Here is a 22,705-nt window from a genome sequence, read left to right on the forward strand (position 1 = left end):
CCCCCCCAAACTCCTAAACAAAAAAAGAGGGGGCCTATTTATCAAGCTGCACTGCATGAGCATATGCCGTGAACTACACTCCACAAGCGCTGTTAATACTTACTGTTTGACGGCATCTTTTTTATGAAGCTTGAATTCACATCTACTACTAACTGTGTGAGCTTAGTGGCACAGTAGATGGAGTCGTGTAAGGAGTAGCATGAGGCACAATATATGCTAATCATATTTATGGAGACATCACTTAAACAAAAGAGCTAAGTCAGCTCATTTGTTTTTGCCAGGACTTAGTTAGCGTACAGCACGGTGAGGGAGAAGTGAGGGTGCGTTGATCCACAGACGTAGGTCTGCAAAGATGCGGCGGCACAACATAGAGAATGTAAATCACGGCAACCCTCCCGAATAATCTCATTACTCTACCGTTTTAATCGGTATAGATCATCAAGCTGTCTGGTTGTATTGCCTGACGTGGGTAAATGAACAGTGTTCTTATTAATCAGGCCAAAGAAATCTGTGTTAGTCAATGACGTGAAAGGATAGTTCACAGATGCAGCAAAGTAAAAGACGGGTCTTGTGGAAGACGTTCATTTGCTCTGTTTATATTGGGGGGCTTTAAAATAAAGCACTTTATAAACATGGAGAAGATCGTCAGGAAAAGGTAAGACATTTTACAGCAGGTTCATCAGCTAACAAAAACTAATTATGATGATAAATAGACCTCCCAAAGTCAATTTTGCTGGCAACCGGGGGGTCCCTTGAGCTGGGAGCATCTCGGTGATCTGTGCAGGACCCACCGGTTAATCTAAGATCAACAAATTCATTTGGGGGTTCGGAAGGGATTGCTGCTTTAAAGCAAGAATTTACTAGTGCCCAAAAATGTATATTTACTACAGGTGTAATTTACTTGTTTACACGGATTGAGGATCTCAAATCTGCATAAGTCATTGGCATTGTCTTTGATTTTCATAGATCCAAACAATCTTTAGCACGGCCACCAAGCATGACATTCCATATAAAAAATGACACGGGAACGACTGATAAACTGTGCTTGACAAAAGCCAGCAAACTCTAGTGCTAATTGTGTCATGTTTGCATCTAGTTCCCGATGCTCTCATAGGATAAAAGGATTTCTACGCTGCCCCTGATTCACAGCTCCACACTTACTTCTAGAAACATAACATTCTTTTTGTACTCTATTGCTTTTATCTGAGAACAAATATGAAACTTGACTGCAGGAGACCTGGAAGTAGGTTAGGAAAATGGAGAGGGCATTTCCATGTATCAAAATTATCTGACGGCCTTTTCTTTTTAAAATTAGGTGCACCTGTTAGATCCTATAAATTGGCCAGTAGGCGTTTTACGGATTAGGGTCACTTAGTAAATATCACCCTTACAATAAAACACTGTACTGGCATAAGAAGTGGCACAACACAGACCCCACAACTGTTCAATACATTCATTTACAGCCACTGGTTTCCATTACATAATGTAAACAAAGAGTATTCACTTCTTGTAACCCACCTTTCCAAATATGTAGATGTAGTTAATTTGGGATATTGCCCCCCGCCCCCCTCTCTTTCTTCTTATTCTTTATTCTTTCTAGAATAAGGATAAATCAATCACATTTGAATAGGAGTCTTAAGGAAGGCTGCGCGATGCCATTTATTGTCTCAATTAAATGTTTTACAGTATATCAAGTGCAATTCACACAGTACAGTTGGTATATGTTATTAAAACACACCGTTTGCCTGTGGTTCACGCGGCAATGATTATCTAGACTGAAAAAACTAGCAGAGAAATGCGTTTTTCTTCACTGTTTTGAAATATGACACTGCCAAGAACACTGAAGGCGTATACACTATGGCCCAGAGCCACACAAGGGTGTTAAGCTTTAGCACACCTCAGCTCCCATACATAAGAAGAAGAGTAAAGGTGTGCTAAAGCTTAGCACCCTTTTGGGGCTCTGGGCTATAGTGAGTTATCAAGAAAGAGTATGTCTCGTTCAGGGCACAAGCCCTGATCATAAGTATGCTACTGACATGAAGTAACACTGAATATGAGCGCACACGTACAAACTTCGTTGACTGTATATAATTAGCTTAGGATAATAGGAAAATAAGAATAATCAGATAGAGAATAGTATGTCTAAGCAATTCCTTACTTTGCTTATAGCAATAAAGCACTGGTGCTAATGACTTGCAACAGGCTCGCTGGAAGGAGGGGTTCACAGCACAATTCACTATACATTTATGTTTGTGTTGCATCTCAACGAGTCTTTTTTAAGCTCTCTACAAATACTGTACCTTCGTTGTTATTGAAAGAACAACCCAGATTCTTCCTTTGGTTTGTTTCTTCATTATCTGGGTTACAGGAATCGGTAGTTTTGCAGCGGTTAGGTGTAGCTTTGCTGCTGTTTGAAGATCTCTCTAAAGCAGTGAATCTCCTTGCTGTTTTATAGTAAAATACACACATCTCACGCGTAAATATACAAATCCCCACCCACCTTTCTCTTTCTTAGCCGGCTTGCTGGTCATTCACGTTGACCAAAAATGTTTTGTTGACCACACTGGCTAAGGTATATTCCTGACTTGGCTATTCTTGCATCTCAGCTGTTTGACCACTCTTATTTCTTGGTCACTTGTGGACAGCTGGTCATTAGCTCTCTCAGCCTTTGGATTTTAACCCAATGGTCACCAGTAACACACAGGCTGCGTGGTATGTTTACAAGCCACATCCCCGGGGTCTATGGATAAAGTCCTACAGTTATGCTGTAACCTTTCAGAAATATCCACTTGTATTTTCTCAATACTGTCACAAATGATTTTTTTTTCTCATACAAACAAAACGATTATCCAAACACACACAAACATAAATCAAAGTAGGCACAGTTTGTTGAGCCAAATCAACACATTCCAATGCAATAACATGGCGGGCCCTGAAGAAGATGTAGTAAGCGATATGGCACAATCAATTTAGTTTTGGGTCTGCTCTGCTGTGATCTGTCTGGATTATGTCACTATTGCTATAATTGTAGATAGGAGGTCCTGTATGCCCAGTAGCATTCTTAGGCAGCTTTGTTTTGCTTTTCTAGATAGGAATTACACACGTCTCATTCAGTATTTGTAAAAGTGTTTAGAATACTTCGGGATTTCTAAAGGCAAATACATAAAGAGAAAGAATCCCTGTAAACAAGCACTCTTCCTGCACTAGAGTAATGAATCGTTTATTGTGAAAATGAGAAAACAAATGTGAAGTTAAAACCTGCTAGATGCGGAGGTGCTATAAATCCGTAATGTACTCAGTGTAAGAGGGTAGATAGGGGATGCCTAATGCCACTATGGTGTGGGATAAGCAAGTAAGGCTGAGTCCATGGTGACTCAGCCCGTGCGGAGGCGCGCTGAGGCTGAGGGAAAGCGGGTGCTTTCCCGACCTTGGTTAGTGCGCCGTCCGGGGGCGTGTCGGGGGGGCGGGCCAGTGACGTCACGGAGCTGGTTCGCCCTTATTGGGCGAACCGCTCACGTGACCGGCCCTGCGCTCCCGTGAGCGTGCGAATTGAAAATTTTCCTAAGACCTACGCTTCCGCACGCTTGCGGAAGCGTGCGCGAGCCCCTGCTAAAGCCGCTCTCATTGCGGCTGCAGGGGCTCACTGGTAAGTGAGAGCGCGCCTCAGCACGGATCAGCGCCTAAGCGCTGACCATGCCCGAGGCCTAAGGATATCCCTCAAGTGTTAAGGCAGACCCAAGTAACTCCCATGAATCTGAGCAAATTGCCCTTGATAGTGAACTCCCCTAGGTAGAGATGTACTAATCCCTAAAGAATCACTATGTGTAGTGGCGTGATTCTCCCCTCAGAACCAAACTCTGGTCACTTAGATGGTATATTACCGGGAGTGCAATATATAACACCACACTGAGTTAGTACTGTATATAAACCCAAGTGTACCCTTGATAGTAATCATGTGATCACACTACTGCTAGGTATCATAGCCATAGGGATAGGTGAAAAGTATATCAGCACCCCTCCTAGGGAAATCCTTGGATTTCTAAAGTAATAAAATGTTAAAATCTAAATATTAAAATGATTTTGTTTTTGTGAAAGGAGCTTTTTTTTTTTTTTTTAATTTTTAGTAAGTATTGCTATTGTTTAATGGACCAGAAAGAGCTCAAAGTACAAGGAGGACTGTACATAAACCTTTATAGTTCTCTGTCTAGATTGTACATGAACCTTTATGGTTCTTTAGACTTTCATTTGGTCCTGTGGACTCTGAAAACAATGACATGGAGCTTCAAGCAGGGGAGCCTGGCTCAAATCTTGGTGTCATGTCCTTCTTAACTTAGGCAAGCCACAATCTCCCTGTGCCTCGGACAACACAAAATGGATTGTAAGCTCGATAGGGGGCAGAAACTCGTGCCTGGAAAAATTATATGTACTGCGCTGTGTACACTGTCAGCGCTATACAAGGGAACAAAACTATTATTAATTAAAAAGGTGTCACAACTTGCAAAACAAGTGTATTTTTCTCTACGTTTAATACATCTACCACTAGTCACTACGAGGAAAATATTGCTGTATTTTCTTTCGAGATAGTGCTGCGCCTGCACCTCTGACTTATGTATATTGTCACAACAGCATTCAGAGGTTTATTCCAAGTCGGTTAATTTAGCCGGGTGAGAAAAGATCGAGGTTTTCTTCTCCCTATTATAATTGACACTCATCTTTCGTGTACATGTGCTGACAAGTCTCACAGGCAGATTGTACACCTCACCAGTCACAGATCACACGTGGAACCCTGGGACATATTTTGCAGCGTTGTAATAACCACGGTAGGAAAAGTGAAAGAGTCATCTGTGTTTCCTCATGTAGGATTCTCCTTTTCTTCTAGCATACAATAATTTTTTTTTTAAACCCATGACTGCGATAGGGACATGGATTTCATGTGCAGGAAGTGTTTAGGGGATCGCAAATCTACATTTGTTGAAGTCCTCTTTTAGCCACTCGTTCAAATACTGTACAGTAAAATGGAGCGAGACTGCTTATATTGTCTGTAAGACAGAAAAACCTTTACAAGCACAGCGCATTCCTTTTAACCCCGTATTTTACATTTATGCTGCCAGGAAGAAACATAATATTCTAATAATAATAATAAATAATATGGGAGAAGGAGAGGCTCAGTGAGTAACGACACTGACTGGCACTGAGTTTGGAGCAGGGAATCTGGTTCAATTCCTGGTGTCGACTCCTTGTGACCTTGGGCAAGTCACTTTATCTCCCTGTGCCTCAGGCACTAAAAACATAGATTGTAAGCTCCACGGGGCAGGGACCTGTGCCTGCAAAATTTCTCTGTAAAGCTCTACGTGAAACTAGCAGCGCTATACAAGAACATACTATTATTATTATTATTAAAAGACATCTTCATTTTTCTACAACAAAAAATGAAAAACGCATCGTCGTTAAACCTTATGATGTGTTAAGCTATCCAATTTGCAAGGCCGTGCCAGCCCCTGCAGCAGTAAAAGGGTTAAAATAATGCTAGTATTTGGGGAAAGAATGGAGAAATGTTTTCCACGTGTATTTGTGTGTGACTGTGGCTCCTTCATTATCCGCAGGAGAGAGGGGAACCGGGAGTGCTAATAATATAAATGATATAAAATGTGCTCCTATAATTAAGAAATAAACTCCTGGACAGGAGAATTGCAGCCTGTCTGAATATGAAATTTGCTGGAGGTTATTAAGTAATGTATTTCTGAGAGCAGCAGCGGTAGAAAAATATAATAAAAGTAATAACTTCAAATCATTTCTTTTTTCAGCTTGGCGGTTGTGGTTGAAAAACGCGCAGTTTTGATCAAGATAATTTGAAACATACATTTTCTTTTAAAAAAAAAAAACCAATTAATTTTGTTATTTTTGAGAAACAAAATTGTCTTCTGAATACTTTTTTTTTTTTTTTTTTTTAAATCTGCTGTTCTTCAAATTGGATGCATGGGAGAAAACCAGACCAATACCTTTTTCCTGTTTATAAAATGTAATTTGTTTTTTTAATGTGTGTACTTATTATTTATCCACGGTCACCCAGGTTTTCACTGTGAGAGACTTGTAAGCAAGCCATGCAGTGTGTCTGGTGACGACGGGGTTAATGTCCAGAGACTGAGAGCTAATGACCAGCTGTCCCTGAGTGACCAGCAAGGAATCGGTCCTTAGGAGACCAGCAAAAAGTAGCAGTGGTCAAACAAGTCTGAGGCAACAGCTGAGATCAGCAAGAATAACCCTTCGGCCAGTATGATCAACAAGATAACTGACCCTTAGGTGACTGACCAGGAAGAAAAATGTGGGTGGGGATTTGTATGTGTACACGTGAGGTGTGTGTGTGTGTGTTTTAGTATAAAGCAGCATTAAAATGCCTGCCTTATGGAGATTTCTACTATACAGCAGCTATACACACTCGTTCGCTGTAATGTTCTTGCTCATACCCTGAAACTATAAGCTTTCAATAATAAAAAAAAAAAGGAAAAAGAAGAATCGTCCTTTCACTTATCCTGCCAGAAAAGAATACATTTCTGTGAAGTACGGTGATTGTAAGGCGCAGCCCACAAAGCGTTAATTCCACAAAGCTGTCATATTGCATAAACAGATCCCTTTGAATACAATTAATTAGGTGCGGAGTTTTATAGGGTGATGACCGCTGGCCCCGTACATGCCTAGTGAGCACACAGCTAGTAGGAGAGACCATGCTTCTGTCTTGCTGGAAGATATGGAAACCAAGTTGAAAGATCAAAAAGCTCAAATTAAATAGAAACCCTCGTCGGAGGAACCTTGTTTTCCCTTCTATTTAAATTGACAAGATGCTACAAAGGTTACTCAAGTAGAATTTTTCTCACTGAACGATTGCCTTATGGTGATTTAAAGTGAAGGAAGCAATGTGCTAAAGAATGTTGCCGCATGAAATAAACAACCATAGGATATGAATTCTAACCGCCGCCATAAAATCTATGTTATATACAACATTGTGTATTAGGGTAGATGCGTTTAGTAACCTGCACGAAATAAAGATCCTCTAGGATCTCGACACACTCCTGTGCAAGTCTTTCTATAAAAGCATGTGTCGGATCCACAGAACAATGTACAGTGTGCAATATGCAATGCAGACATCAAACAAACACAACAGCAGCCCCCCCACCCCCACGTATACTGCATATGTGTGAGATCATTGACAGTTCGCTCCAATTAACAGAACCTGGGGAAGAAAAAGACGGTTTGAAATGGAGCTTCCGGAGGAGACAGGGGGGGAAAAGAATCAGAAAATGAAGCAAAACTGGGAAAATGACAGTGCTGGGTGTTGATTTATTGCAGAAGCCTCTGGTCATTTCCATATATTGAAATGCGCCCAAGCGGCCAGTCAGTCAATTTCCTTTGAGCTGCTGCTGCCCATGGGCAGCTCACGTGACTCGTGTAACTCCCCCCTTCCTCCTATTCTGCATCTCCAGCTTTGATCAAGACAAAAAAACATATTAAAGATATGAGCAGGCAATCAATGTCATATGTATTGTAGTGAATGCGAGATCTCAATCGCTTTTTTTTTTTTTCTTCCTTGAGAGAGGGATGGAATTTCTTTTCTCCCCGAGAGAGGGGTGGAATTAAGGCAGCCCAGCCAAGGCATCCTACCCTTTAAATGCTTGGCACATGTCTTATTCTCAATATATAACAGCACCGAGGAAACCTGTGCGGATTTTAACACATGTATACGTTCGATTTATCTTCGCTTGCTTGTAAAATTTTGGTTGGGGGGTCATTATACAGATGCGACTCCAGGTATAAAATAAATAAATAAAAAAATTCATGTAAAACTCAGTGTGTTATAACTATTGAATCTGTAAGTAATGTTTTTGATTTTTTTTCACGGTTTGTTTTTGTAGGAAAGTAATGTGGTCTTATGATCTGTGGCTACCGTTTTACATCTCCGAGGGAAGGGAGAGAGAGAGAAATGGATGGAGGTGAATGAAAATATCAAATCACAAGCCGGCATGTAGATTTATGATTGCATAAGAGGCTTTATCATTTCCATATATTGAAATGTGCTGTCCTTTCGAGTCTCCCTAGCCCTTGGAGGAGACGAGGCGCTTGATTCTGCCGTGATCAATGTATGAAGCAAGAAGAAGGAGGAAAGGAGAAAAAAAAAAAAAAACAGGCTGGCACCAGATGGAGCAGGGTCTAGTGAAAGGTCAAGGTTAGCTCAGGCTGCTATTGAATCGGCTGCAGCCTCACAGATAGATCTCTGCCTTGGAGGCACCCACTGGGGCTTCTCAAAATCAAATCTAATAGAAAAGGCAGTCACAGAATGAAATCGCTTCATCTGAATGCTAAAATTGTTATTAGACTACATTAGAGGCAAATCAGGCACGTGATTACCAAAAAAAAGGAAGCATGCCTGGCAATTTGTGTCTGAAATCAAAGCTGGGAATGTTGCCATTATGTTTTAGAAAGGTATTTCCAGGTGTATATCTATATATGTTTGCATATATGTATATTGTACGTGTTCGTATAGAATTATGAAAAAAGGGAACAGCCTGGGAATATAGTATTTAATTTGTATTAAAAAAACAAAAACATAATAGTTTTGTAAATGTGATTGCTAATTTTTTTAAATATTTATGAGGTTGAAAAGAAATATATATATATATATATATATATATAAAAATAAAATATATGTATGTATGTATATATATATATATATATATATATATATATATATATAATATATGTATGTATATATATATATATATATATATATATATACATATAAAAAAACATACACATATATTAGATTCATGAGAGCTATGAAGAAACACACTGATTTCAATATGCAATATGACTAAAAAGGAAATGAGCACTTGGTGTCATTCTATTGATCTCAAAGTTGACAGAATGTATTCCAGGATTCTAATGGAATGCTCCTATTTTCAATGTTTCTGTACTTTGTTTCTTTACAGATTACAACACCGAAAAATGTGGCAAAGGCCTTTTCCTGTTTTGCCGAAGACTCATTTACTGCCATGTTGCGTTGCGTTTCACTGGCCCATTTGCACTCGCATTACAAATGGAGTCAGGGTAATCAGTGCTTTTTTTCTTTTCCAGAGATCAAGCATCAAAGACTGTATTTTTCAATTATCATAATGTAATGCTCATTAATGATTCTTTAACCTAAAGCACACTCATATCTTGAAGAAGGATTTAGTCTCGTAAAACTAATTTTGGATACAGTAGATTAAACATGATGACTGCACTCCAAGGGTTAATAAATTTAGAATTAACAGATCATCCCAGCTTGATATAGCTACTATAGATGATTTAATATGTAGCCTAAGCAGGTTGACAGTCAGCTCACAGATGCAGATAAGATCAAACAGCCTCTTGATTCAATAGTTTGAATGGTTGCACCGAGTATCTGGAAGGCAAGTGACAATACTTATGTGCCTGAGATTCTGCTAAAGAGGGATTTATATTCCCAACTGCTGTGTGGAGCTGTTTCCTTTTTGATAAAGGTGTAATTCATCCATGCAGGACAACCCCTTATTTATCATGGGGACTCCTTGATAATTAGCAGATACTTTTGCGCTGATAAATTCCACTTACCAATGCATCCCCACCCAACCCTAATTCTCCCATATGTGCACAGTATAAAAGCCCCAGAGGATCATAACAAAGGGACGGCATTGGGTTGTGGATATATGCTCTCCTACCCATTAAATGTTCAACTCAATTTCTGGGGGGTTAGGTGTTACTAGAAACCTTCACTTTTCTTTGTTGTCAGGTAAATTGGCTGTTGGTCGCCAGGGATTAGGTAGTTGGTGTGTCTAGGCTGGTTAAGTATTGGGTGGTGATTGGTCAGGCTAGACAGCATGAGACAGGTAGAGGTTGTGAGTGGGAATTTACATAACAAATAGTGGCATTTTAGGCGGGTAGGAGCACTTGCTCTCCTGGCATTAGGGGTCTTGTTGGAAAACCCCACCATTGCCAGCCATACTATGTCATGTATCTGTAACCATGTATCTGTCACCATGTATCTTTCACCATGTATCTGTCATCGTAACTCTGTGCCCAGGACATACTTGACATACTTGAAAACGAGAGGTAACTGTCAAGGTATAACTTCTTGGTCAAACATTTTACAAATAAATAGTGTGGTCTTGCTTGTTAAAGCAACAATCCGCGGTTGTTTTTTTTGGGGGGGAGGGGGGATTTTAATCACCTGAACCAGAGGGGTCCCCCAGAATTGATCCCCAGTACCCAGATGTCCAGGGACTCCCTGCTTCCTGATATATTACTCTTTACCCAGGGAGAGGGCGTGAGAATATCTCCTCCCAGATAGAAAATCTCTCAATCCGGGCCAGCCAATAGGAAGCTTCATTATTGACCTTTGCAGCGTTCTATTTGTGACCCCGGTGACCAGGTTTACAGTTTGTGAAACACTGGCACGAAAACGACACATACTGTATCTCAGGAACCGTGGGAGCCCCCGGGTGTGAGGGGCCACAGATCAGCTCAGGTGATCCCCCTTTCAGGTGAACCTTAAAAAGAATATTCCTCCTCTACTTTATTATATTATTAATTTTAAGAAAATACGTATATAGATATACACACAATAAAGAAAACGAGCGGTCTTAACTTTGCTATGCTGCAATAATGAAGAACTTTGATGTTTCACAGTAATTTATGATATTTTTGGTGTTATGTTAGTTTTTTCTATGGTTCAGCCTCCCGGTTTCGTTTCGGGGCCATTACTGATTATGGGATTAATTGGATATCTCTTAAAGCTGCAGAACATGTTTTTTATTTTTTAATAGCTGGGAAGCAGGCTGTCTCCTGTTAATTTCAGCTCAGAAGACCTCCTTCTTCCCAAGATACATAGCTCCGTAAGGGCTGCCGGTAGCAGTTCTGCAGGTTTAAAGCTCCCAGTCACATGGGCCAATAGGAAGCCGCAAGAAATTACATCATGGCTTCCTATTGGCCCGCGTGACGCAGAAGCTTTAAATCACTGTTAGCCCCACATAGCCCGGCCGGAGCTGCTATCGGTGAGCATCTCGGGAAACAGGGGGTCCCCAGAGCTGAAATGAACTGTCCGGAGACCCCTTGCTTCAAACCTATAGGGCTGAAGAAAAACGAAAGAAAGCAGGATTACTGCTTTAACTGGGAGGTTAATGTTTATGTTTAAAGTAAAGAATGTAATTTTGATTGTTGTTTAATGTGGAGTATTTGATACACCACCTCTAAGTGTATTTAGTTTATGGTTATTAATAATGTTGATTTATTTGGTTAAGTGGGTGAAGGGGAGAAATGCATCCTGCGGTTCCAATGATTTCCTAGGAAAAGTTTTTTTTTCTACGAACCACAGTTAATCATTAATACTCAGTATTTTGTTTTAACTTCATCTATTTTTTTACTTTCCTCCTTTTTAAATTGCATGAAAGGTGTAGACACCAAAACAATAACTTCATATTAGAAGAGCAGCAGAGAATTGTATGCACATTAAATACCTAAATAATATTTCTGAATTTTACAGCATAAAGCTTGAAATCTTTGTACAAAGCTGAAAAAAAACCTTGTAAAAAACACCAACAAAAAAATGCTCATTTACATAGTGACTATAGGAGCTGTTTATCCAACTGCAAACCTGGTACCAAAAAAAAAAGAACCATTTTTTATCAAAGTAAAAAGTCCTGAAGAAAACTGGTATTAATCTGGTGCTTCTTGTTTTAATTTTTGTTGTAATATTTTATTGTACCGCCATGCCCCATATTTGCACCTGTGAGACTGAGAAATGACCTCCTCTAGCTGTCAAAATTCATTATTAGGTTACCTAATTTAAAATATGTACTTTATCATAGCTAATGTGAGTCAGGGAGCACTTAATATAATTATTGCTTTCGAAAGCAAACAAAAGGCTGTGACATCAGCACCAGGGTGAAGAAATTGAAATGGCAGTGGGCCGGATCATATTGCAAGAAGAAATTACCATTGTTGGAACAAGAGGGTACTCAACTAGATTCCAAAGAATATAAAAAGACGAAGACGGTGGCCAAAATTAAGACGGGAGGATTCAATCAGAGAAATTGTTAAAGCAACGTGAAGAGGGGCTTGTAATTGTAGTACCTTGAAAATCCTTGGGGAGGCCTCCATCCACCAGTGGCTGGACAAGGGCTAAAGATGGTGATGATATATATATATATATATATATATATATATATATGCAAATATAGCTGTATGCTCATCTGCATGTCTTAGGCAGGTCTGCAACCCCGCCTTTCCCCATTATCACCCAGCATACAGCACTTCCACTGCAGCAAGGGATTCTGGGAAATGACATGCAAATGAGCACACAGTGTCACTTTTTGCCTCAATAACCATTTTTAACATGGTTCCCTATAGGCTTAAGCTTGCTGCATGGTCACAGCTTTGAGCACAGCCAGGGTTAAGGTGCATACCCAGAAAACCACCCACAGACAGCTGTTTCGACCTTGATGGGTCTCATCAGTGTGGGGTTGATTTTACTGGGATGCAAGAGAGGCTTATGGGATAGGCCAAACCATAATACTGAGTTAAGTTATGGTGAGTAAAAAAAGTGACAAAAACCCTCCACAGGAAAGCAAATAGAATCCCTTGCTGCAGTGGAAGTGCTGTATGCTGGGTGATAATGGGGAAAGGCGGGGTTGCAGACCTGCCTAAGACATGCAGATGAGCATACAGCTATATTTGCATATTTGCTTTCCTGTGGAGGGTTTTTGTCACTTTTTTTACTCACCATAACTTAACTCAGTATATATATATATATATATATATATTTATATATATATATATAAAATAAATATAGATAGATAGATAGATAGATAGATAGATAGATAGATAGATAGATAGATAGATAGATAGATAGATAGATAGATAGATAGATAGATAGATAGATAGATAGATAGATAGATAGATAGACAGATATCACACACACCGTAATAATGCACACAAATATACTCTAATCACTCAAAATGAGAAAATCCTCGAATTCTCTGATTCTCTGACACTTAAAGGTAGAACCACTAAAACTAGCCATCTCTCTGCTATTTGCATATTTATGGCACCTCCTGCAGTTCATTATGATTGCCTGGCAGTCAGGGAAGGTGGAAGCGAAAATATAAATCCCCCTTATGCAAGTGTAAACAAATAAATACAAACAATTTTCAGGAAAATAAAATCCTTATACCAAGTAATTGTGAGAGAGAAAAAAAAAAAAAGACTATACATATGTTGTACGAAACCAAAACACTATCGTGTTATTAACAGGAAAGACATGTTTGGCCTGTCTTTGGAAAGCTGACATTCGTCGCCCTGTGCAAATGCAGGGGTTATTCCAAGAATATTAATTAGCATAAATGTAAAGGAGAACAAATACTTGAAAAATAGAAATGGTAAACAATGATTACCATGTGGATTATTTGAATGCACATTTTTATCTGGCTCTAAATCGTTAATATTATACTTCTGCTCTAGTCTAATGCTCCTTGAAATTATTATCAGCTTTGGAAATGCAGTCAATTGATGGATTCTTACACTTACCAAAGAAGCAACAACTGGACTGTGTGTTTAACAAAATATTTAATAACACAGATTATACAAAATACAGCGAGAAAGCCTAAACAGGTTGTCAATATATAAAAGTAGATTGTAAGCTCTTTGGAGCAGGGACCTCCTTTATATTTTCTCAGTTTGTCTGAACTTCTATGTACCTTTTTGGTATACGTCATTGTCCTCAATCCCACATTGTACTGCTCTGCATAATATTTGGCACTATATATACACACACATACATACACACACAATCTCGTGTAATAAATGCATGTATATACAATATATACAGTTCTTCTAGTTGTGCTTTGAAGACAGCTTTTATTTGTAAGTTAAGTAAATAATTAAAGGTGTTGGCCCGAAAAGTCACGCAGTCAAGATTTTGTTGTGATCTTGTCATCTCCATTGAGATAAACCATTAACCCCTTCAACTCCTGTTCACACAGGGCTGCTCTCCAGCAGAAGATCTAACTATATCAAGCTCAAATCTCTGAGCTATTTGTTGACCACATTCACGTTCAGAGCCCTGGAGCTAAAAGCACTTTACACCATAAAATAAAAGCACTGTCTTTTTTTCTAAAAGGTTACGTCTGGAGGCCACGCTGCTCATACTTCATACAGAAAACTACTGAAAGGGCTATGAAATCCTCTATGATTTACACTCTCTCAGTGCATTAGGATATAGATCTAGTAGACTCTAAGAATACTGTAGAGTTTCTAACAGGTGTGAATATATGTGCATTCTTTTAGAAAAGTGTGTTAGAAAACTTGTCACAACATTATAAAGCATGTACGAGGGTCTGATGATTGAACACAGGGCCAGGAGATGGATGTGGAGTGCAGAAAGTATATGAGAGTCCAACAGAGCTGCTGAGATCTAGAAAGCGATTGAGTAAGCCACACCAGTGGCATTGGATAAAGTCTCACCGACCGTAATTATGAGACAAAAAAATGAAATCCCTGCAGGCTTCCCACAGCAAAACACAATAAAACCGACTCCCAGGAAATTATTTTAACACTGTCTTTATTTATTGTAGAACGAAAGACAAATTGCATATTACAACTGTTGTGATTTATATAGTAAGGCTTTTTTTTTTTTTTATAGCAAACGCTGCTTCTTAGGTAGACAAAAAAATAATACAGAAACTGGCCAAAATCAAGATGAATAAGTAATTGCCAACACAACTTTAGTTCGGAATAAATCTAAACTCCCCAGAATCCCTCGTTTAAACGCTGATGTGATGATTGATATAAACTTTTAATATCTGCCAAGACCTGGCTTTAAAGTATGAGTTATAATGCAAGTTGTAAGCCACTGAAATTAATATATTGGTCGCATAAACCTGCTTTTTTTCCCCTCCCCACTGCCGTGCAGTAAAGTATATGTATATGTAAAACTGAGTTCTATTAATCTATGCTTTCAAATGTGGTTGAGGAAGTTACCGCTTCAATTTAAATGAAGCATAATAATAAATAAATCTACAGTAACTAAGTGCTCTTGGATTTAGTATGACTATTTTGTTGTTGTTGTTATAGAAGATCAATATAACAATGCAATGTATTGATCAGAAATAACCACCAAAGGGTATTTCCATAACCTCCCGTTGCATTTATAAATTTGTATAATGAATTGTTTTTTTGACTAAAGGCTATATATACTGCATGTGGTCTGAGCACTCTTACACTGAATATATTTCATGGCTGTGGCATCTAATAATATATTGATACACCCAACCACAGAATGTTACGTTGCATACATTTTTATATGAAATCTAAATTTTGCATTTACTTACTTTTTAAAAAATAAATAAATAAAAGGCGTGTTATGGTTCTGCAGAACCGTATAATCTAAATAATAGACAGGTGCTGACCTGGATTGTAGGTAGACGCAGGCATGGAAGATATAAAGTTTCCCTACAACTGGAGTTTCCGCAAGGGGGTACGGTTTGAATTGAAAAAGAAGGTGTAAAGATAACTGTATTATTTTATTCGAAATACATCTGATATGCTCCAAACCGAACGCTATCACACAATGCCTTATTGGTCAGGTTTAGAGGCATTGAGACAATATGTAATGATTCCTAGTGCAGAATCTGAAACATTAGTGTAGTGGGGGAAGACAACACTACCAGTTCCTTATCGTCTGGTGGATTAATATCACGTTAACACCTTCTGTACTGTAGAGGTCTGCAACACAAGACACTGTCAGCTCTTGTCTTCAAGAGATGGGTTTAATCTGGAATGTGGCTTGATTTTTTTTAGGAAATAAAGCAGATTGATAATCAAGTGTTGTAACGACAGGTAGACTGCTAATTATTTAATTCTCTCTCCTAGAAAGTGTGAAGACCTAAGAAAGGTTCATTTTTTTTAAATTACAGATGAATGCACTTAATGCAAGTTGTCTATGGCAGACACGATTAAACCCTTTGGTTCCAAAAGCCCTGCGGGTTGCAGGTCAATGCCAATTTAAATTACATGTACACTAGAAAATAAGGAGAAAAATAAGAAATGTATGCAATTACCCACTATATATCTATATATCTATAGATATATATATAGATATCTATATATAATATATATATATATATATCTCTCAAGCACAATTCCCCCAAACTCATCTTTATAAATACAAACACTCCTCTAACATCTGATAATGAAAATCTCTGTGTTGCAATGAGCATTTTCGAAACAGATTAAATGATGTAGTCCAAAAGTCTACATTATTTGGGGGCTATTGTGCACAGTTATAGAACTTGCTTAGCCCTCTTACCCAGGATAAACACATTATAATGCATCCCTTAAAAATAAGGTATAAGGACTGGAGATTAACTCATTCACCAACCAGCTTTCAGCGAAAATATGGATGAATGTCAATTAATTATACAGAGGAGCAGTCCTGATTATTGCAAATTCTTATACTTGAGCATCCTAACGTTTTGTTTAAAAAAAGGTCATAATACAAGAGCGAAACTATGCTGAAATACAACAATGTGCTGCTGGTATACAATGCTCAGCATGGGATTCTTCACACCTTTAATTGATCCACTGCAGAACCATTTCACACTCACCATTTGGATCCGACACTAAATCCACTAATTTGATTCTTGCTTATCTGATCTAGAGGATTTTTTTTTTTAACCTGGCTGAAATGTCAGCACATAGTGCTGGGAAAGTTCATGGTTAGGAAATAAAACTTCAGCTCGTGGGGGGGGGGGGGGGGGGGTGAGCTGGTGCGGAAAGTAACCCGGCTGCTGGGACGGGGAGGGAGTCTCCTGCCAGTTGTGTGTAGGGCTGAGGCAGGATCTTATTTCCAACAGGTTTTCTGCACATTCCTTTATTAAGCTTCCTCAAAGCCGTCTGTGCCCCCAAGACAAAGTGCTGTCAGCAGAAACAGAGCTGCAGTGTATTCTGCATTTCCTTTATCTCTGAGAACTAGAACATGCACAGCCAGAGCCTGGATATTTGCAAACCAAGCAGGTATTATGTCGCCAGATGTAACACCTATATCTATGCTGCTCTCCTCACTATGTTATGTCATGGTCAGATTTGTAAATTGTATTGTATTCTGTTTGCACTCCTCTTCCCCCCCCCTTTCTTGTTTCATCATAGTGTTATTCACCCCCCATCTTCACCACCCTCTTCCTCCCCAGTCCTCCCCTCCCTCTCTGTACTGTAAGGCTATTCTGTTTGGGAGCTTGTTTTCTCTGTGGTGAAAGGGCTGTCTCTCGCAGCCAGGAGAGGATTGTCTCTCCTAGTTAGTTTCTGGATCAGGTGTATGTATTGATGTTTCTCCTCGTTGTAGCTGCATCCCTTTCCCCCTTTCACTTGTGGAGGTCATCTGTGCCACTTTCCTGTGGGTGATTAGCTTGTTATGTCCAGACGTTGCCCCCCCTCCCCTCCCAGGTCAGCCAGGTCTCTAGGGTCCCGTCCACTTCTTGCTAGCACTTGTGTTTCTTTGACCCATGTTGAGTTTATATCAGATACCTTAATGTGGTTGAACCCTTTCTTTCCCCTGCTTCCTAGAGCTCTGTAATCCTGTTTTATTCTCTGTACATACCTATAATCCGCATCTCTACCTCATTCTCCACCCCCCCCCCGATTTAACCCCTGTGCTGCTGCATGGTTCCGCAGTGTCTTTAATTGTCTTGTAAATCTTTTCAACAGCAATAAAGATTGACAACCCCTGACTTTCTGTCTACCGCTTTACATTATGCCTGGCTATGAGCAGGGACCTCCCTGCCTACTGTATCACTCACTGTAGATGTGTTACCGAACCATTTTTTTTTGTATATAGGTATACCGTGCTATATTTACAGAGTTACATGTTCACCCCCATCGTACTGTGCTGCAAATTGCGTAGGCACCTTGTAAATAAGTGCTGATACTAGCACTAATACTACCTGTCTTACACCATCAGCTCCCCAGCCCATGTAATTTCTATTTCATACAACTTCATAACCCCTCCCTCTTGCTTTCTTTTAACTCCTATGTATCCATCCTGTGCACACTCCCCCCCCCCCCCCCCCCCCACACACACACAGTACCTGGTTATGTATGGGATAAAAAAAAATTCTCCCTTCCTGTTCACTATTGAACTCACCGACCTTCTTCACACTTCTGCCTCATGATCTGACTCTGTGTCACCTTTTCCATTACAGACACCCCCCCCTCTCCTCCCTCCTTTGCCTGTGTCTCCCTCCCAGGGCCCTGCACACAAGTGGTGTGTTTAGGTGATAGAGGCTGTGATCTCTTCCTCCCTTATATGTGCGATCACCACACTGGGATCAGATTCCAGCTCTGCTGCTGCTGCTTCAGTTATTTATTTATTTCCCTTCTTCTTCTTTCTTGCAATCAGCAGCAGCTTGTGTCTAGCCCCCCCATCTCCTCCTCCCCCCCTCCCTTGTACTGTGAGTGCCCTCACTCCCACCCCCTCTGATCACTGGCCATTGGCTTGCCCGGGTCTGGCTTCCCTGTCCAGCCCCTTATGAGTGTCCATTGGTGTTGCCTTCCCTCCTCCCCTTCTCTCTCCCCCCTCTGGCCCTGCCCATGTTTTCTATGTCTCTGTCCATCCAGCTCCTGACGTTCAAGTTTGCAGGGACGTCACGTCCGCACTTGAACTTGCAGCTCAAGGGGGGCTTTTGCCATTTTTTTCCCATTTCTCTCCTTCTCTATCTATCTCCTATTTTTTTTTTTGCACCCCCCCACCACCCAAAAAAAAAAAAAAAAAAGAAAAAAGAGCCATGACGGCTGTCCCACAATTCATCTTCCCTGCACCATCTTTGTATTATTTCTAATTTATTTTGGATGTCAAAGGCATTTGATGAAGATATTTTCTCTGGAGTCTCCTTCTTTCTAACCCCGCTCTCCCGATGTGAACCGAGCTCTCGCAAGCCACCCACCCACCACCCACCGACCCACCATGTCTCGCCGCAAGCAAGGCAAGCCCCAGCACTTAAGCAAACGGGAATACTCACGTAAGTACCCAGGCTGCTTGCACCCAAAGCGTTATACCTGCGCCCGGGCGCAGCTCCCCACCCCCCATCACACACACCTTTTTTTGCATTTGCAAAGGTGGTGAGACAAGGGGATCGGAGAAAAGAAAACCATCTCTTTTTACTTAGAGTCCTTCGTTTCTTAAGAAGTAGAAAACAAATTTAACATTTTTTTTTTTTTTAAGGCTGAAGGGGTGAAACTGGTCAGAAGTGATCACACTTCTGACCCTGAGAGAGAGTGTGTGTGTGTGGCACTGGAAATACAAGCTGGGATTTGGTAGTGTGGTGTTTCATTTTAAGAATAATAATCATACTAATGCACTTTTTTGTTGTTGTTGAATGGGAGTTGGAAAGCAGCAGCTCTGAGGTGTAAAGGTTTAGCAAGGAGGTCAGTGCTTTGTGGTGTGGTGCACGCTGAGGCTGTGATGTGTCCTGTGCTGAATGCAGCCCGGGGACAGTCACCCTGTGCTGTGTCCTGTCCTGTGCTGAATGCAGCCGGGTTGAGTCACCCTGTGCTGTGTCCTGCTGCTGAATGCAGCCGGGTAGAGTCACCTTGTGCTCTGTCTTGTGCTGAATGCAGCCCAGGGAGAGTCACCCTGTGCTGTGTCCTGCTGCTGAATGCAGCCCGGGGACAGTCACCCTGTGCTGCTGCCCTAACCAGGAGCTCTCATGTGCCACTATATTTGCGCGAAGAAATCTCACCCCATTCAAAACTCTTTCTTTCAAAACTTTGCCTTTCCATTGCAGCCGGCAGAGGAAATCCCCTTTTTCTTTCGCTTTTTTTTTTTTTTTACTATTTTTTGGAAGATTTTCAAAAAAAAAAAAAAAAAAAAAAGAAGTGGATTTTGATTGGGAAAAATCTCGTGTGTGAATGTTTACAAGCACCGCGTGTGCAGAACCTCCTGCCAACAACCCAGGCAGGGAAAGCAAAATAATCTCCAGCAACCACAACAACACACAAACAAACAGCTGCTGTGTCAGGAATCAAACAGGCTGTCATTTTAGGGAGGAAAAAAATATTACTAGATTGGGGACCACGAAAAAAAAAAAATAATGTAGTAATTTTTCGTTCATAGGGAGCATGGCTGGTTTCTATTGATCTGTGCACATCTTGTGTGTGCAGCTTGTTGCAAACTTGCAGTGTAGGATTTAGCATGGGGCTGATCTGGCATTCCTCCTTTGCCCTATGTAAACCATCTGCATGTACTGTATGTTCTGCTAATGGCCTCCACATTTTTCTAAACGCCAGTATGATCCATTTATCAGGAGGTAAGTGAAGGCTTGTATGGAAATGTAACTTTTTTTTTTGTTAAAAATGTAAAATATGAAAGCAAAGTCTTGTAGATCGATTTCCATCTCCCTTGACATTTTTTTCTCTCGCATCCCACAACCCTTATCTCTAAACCATCCCATGCCAAATTTTTTAAAATCATATTGACCAGGTCAAGGGAAATGGGGGGGGGGGGGAGGGAAACCCCACTATTTTCTCTTTTGGGGGGATCTGACACGGATACATTCCCCTTTTATATTAACTGCTACATATGTTAACAGCTATGTAGGATTTCAGCGATCGGCAAGGTTTAAGGATGTAAAAAATATCACCATATATGACCCTATAGTATTCTAGTTCCGGAGGGACTTGTCAATAACTTCATAGTTTCTGTCACTACTCTTGGCTATCTCCTATTCATTTTCCCAGCTCGTCTTTGTAACTGGATGCTGGGTTATTTTTTTTAAATTTTTTTTCCCTGTTCGCATTTTCTGTGAAGCCTGGTCCTGGCGCTAATGTTTTAGTCCTGGTATTTCCCCCCCTTTGCCACGGAGGCTCCAGGGGTCTGATCGCCTACATGAGGTTTCACTTAAAACATGCTGTGGTAACGCCACGTCTGACCACCAGGGGGCAGGGTAAGATCAGGGAATCTACACAAACTTGAACCTGACCAGTTCAACATTATATTCCCTCATTTTCATAAAAAAAAAAAAATTCTTTGTGGTGGGGGTTAGTGGGGAGCAAATTGTTTCTCCTCTTCATTTCTTTTGTCTAAATCTGCATTTTTTTTTCTTCCACGAGAAAACAAACCGTAGATCACCCAGCGTTGAAAATCTTCTTTTTAAGGCCTTTTTATTTATTTTTTGCTTTGACTACTGTTTTGTATCTTACCTCTCAAGGAAGGTATGGCAAACACACACAATTATCTTAACATAAGACAGCCACACATGCCTTCTTTTACGAGGCGCAGCAAATAAAATCGCTAGCGACATTCAAAACCTCTCCATTTGAGCGTCCCCTGCAAAGCATCAAATGCATTTGGATAGCAAAAGTCAAGATTGTTTTGTAGTACTGAAATTGCTTTAAAACACAAGTCAACCCCCCCCCTTTTTCAGTTTACCCAAATAATCTGTTTATTTTGAAGTGTAACTGATCTCTATTCTCCCCCACCCCCCTGTACTTTTTTTTTTTTTTTTAAAGTTGACATTGTTCTCTATTAACTTAGATGAAGGAAGCAAGAAGTCTTGTGTAAGGGGGGAGGGAGGGAAACAGGTTTTTCCTAAAACAGAGGTTCCTTGTTGACTGTCTGACATGTTTGCCTTTCATCCACGTGTTTGGACAGAGAGCGAGAGGAAGAGGGAGGGATAGTCCTGTGTTCAAGCTGCTATTGTGCTCTTATTTGCAAAGTTCACTTCAAAAACATTACTTGCCCAGACGAGATCTTTATTATTTGTATTAAATCCCCCGAGCGGTCCAGACGCTAGATGACATTATTATTGTGGTAATCGGCGCTCTCCTATACGTCCACATGTCATCAATGAAAACTGTAAAGCCATTACCCTTACAAAGACAAAAAAAGAGAGAACAAAAAAAACACCCCCCCAAAAAAAACTTCCAAGCAGCTTTTCGCCCCCATCCTAATGCTCATTTAAAACACAATTATACAAATTCACATTTTAATAAACTGTCTAGCAAGGTCGAAATTATTCTCCCCCCCTGCTTTTCTTCATTCATCTACAATGTATTTGAGATATATAATAGAAATAGATATACACATTTTTACATCTGCTTGAGTTCAACGTATGTAAAACCTACATACCAAAAATAGATGTTGTTGCGAATGTGTCAAAATCTGTTTTATATATATTTATATATGTAAATGTGTCTACAGAAGCAGCTGAAATAAATGCCTCTTTCCCACAGCCTCTGCTGCATCTGATTTTAATACTAATGACAACACTGAATAATGAAATCCATTCTCTTCCCCCCCCCCCACTATCTCTCTATACATCGGGCAGCGAATGTACGAAACGAATGCCATGTTGAATGTACTTATTTATCAGGATGTATTCCTAGCTAATTAGAAATAATTTACGTCAAGAGCATCGGAAATGTTAAGGTTATGGATTTTATATCTGTACATCTGATCATCTTGTTATTTTCAAGAACTTTGCCTCCTATAAAATTAATTAGGTGAAATGTGGAGGGGCAATCAGCAACCTAGGAACAAGCACTTCATTTCCTGGTTTTGATTGTAAATCAACGTAGTCACTACACTTAGAAGACTTTACCCTGCTCTGTGCACATTTTGTTTAACCATTCTGTGCTTGGTCAGTATATA

At 40.1% G+C, this 22,705-nt stretch overlaps 1 protein-coding gene across 9 annotated transcripts in view; it reads left to right on the plus strand.

The window, feature by feature from the left end:
- The first annotated feature begins 10,470 nt into the window (after nucleotides 1-10,470).
- The window catches only part of BCL11A (BCL11 transcription factor A), a 126,333-nt gene continuing 114,098 nt past the window's right edge, over nucleotides 10,471-22,705 (plus strand). For 2 of the 9 annotated variants that reach the window (XM_075596201.1, XM_075596198.1), the window contains exon 1: nucleotides 19,969-20,363. In XM_075596201.1, coding sequence (XP_075452316.1) covers nucleotides 20,249-20,363 — 115 coding nt within the window. In that variant the 5' untranslated portion in view covers nucleotides 19,969-20,248. Of the gene's footprint in view, nucleotides 10,554-16,934; nucleotides 17,080-18,291; nucleotides 19,077-19,965; nucleotides 20,364-22,705 lie in introns of those variants that run through there. The other 7 variants (XM_075596203.1, XM_075596202.1, XM_075596199.1 and 4 more) reach the window with 7 other exon arrangements.

This window comes from Ascaphus truei, chromosome 4 (genome assembly GCF_040206685.1).
Source record: "Ascaphus truei isolate aAscTru1 chromosome 4, aAscTru1.hap1, whole genome shotgun sequence".
In the NCBI taxonomy this organism is placed as follows: domain Eukaryota; kingdom Metazoa; phylum Chordata; class Amphibia; order Anura; family Ascaphidae; genus Ascaphus; species Ascaphus truei.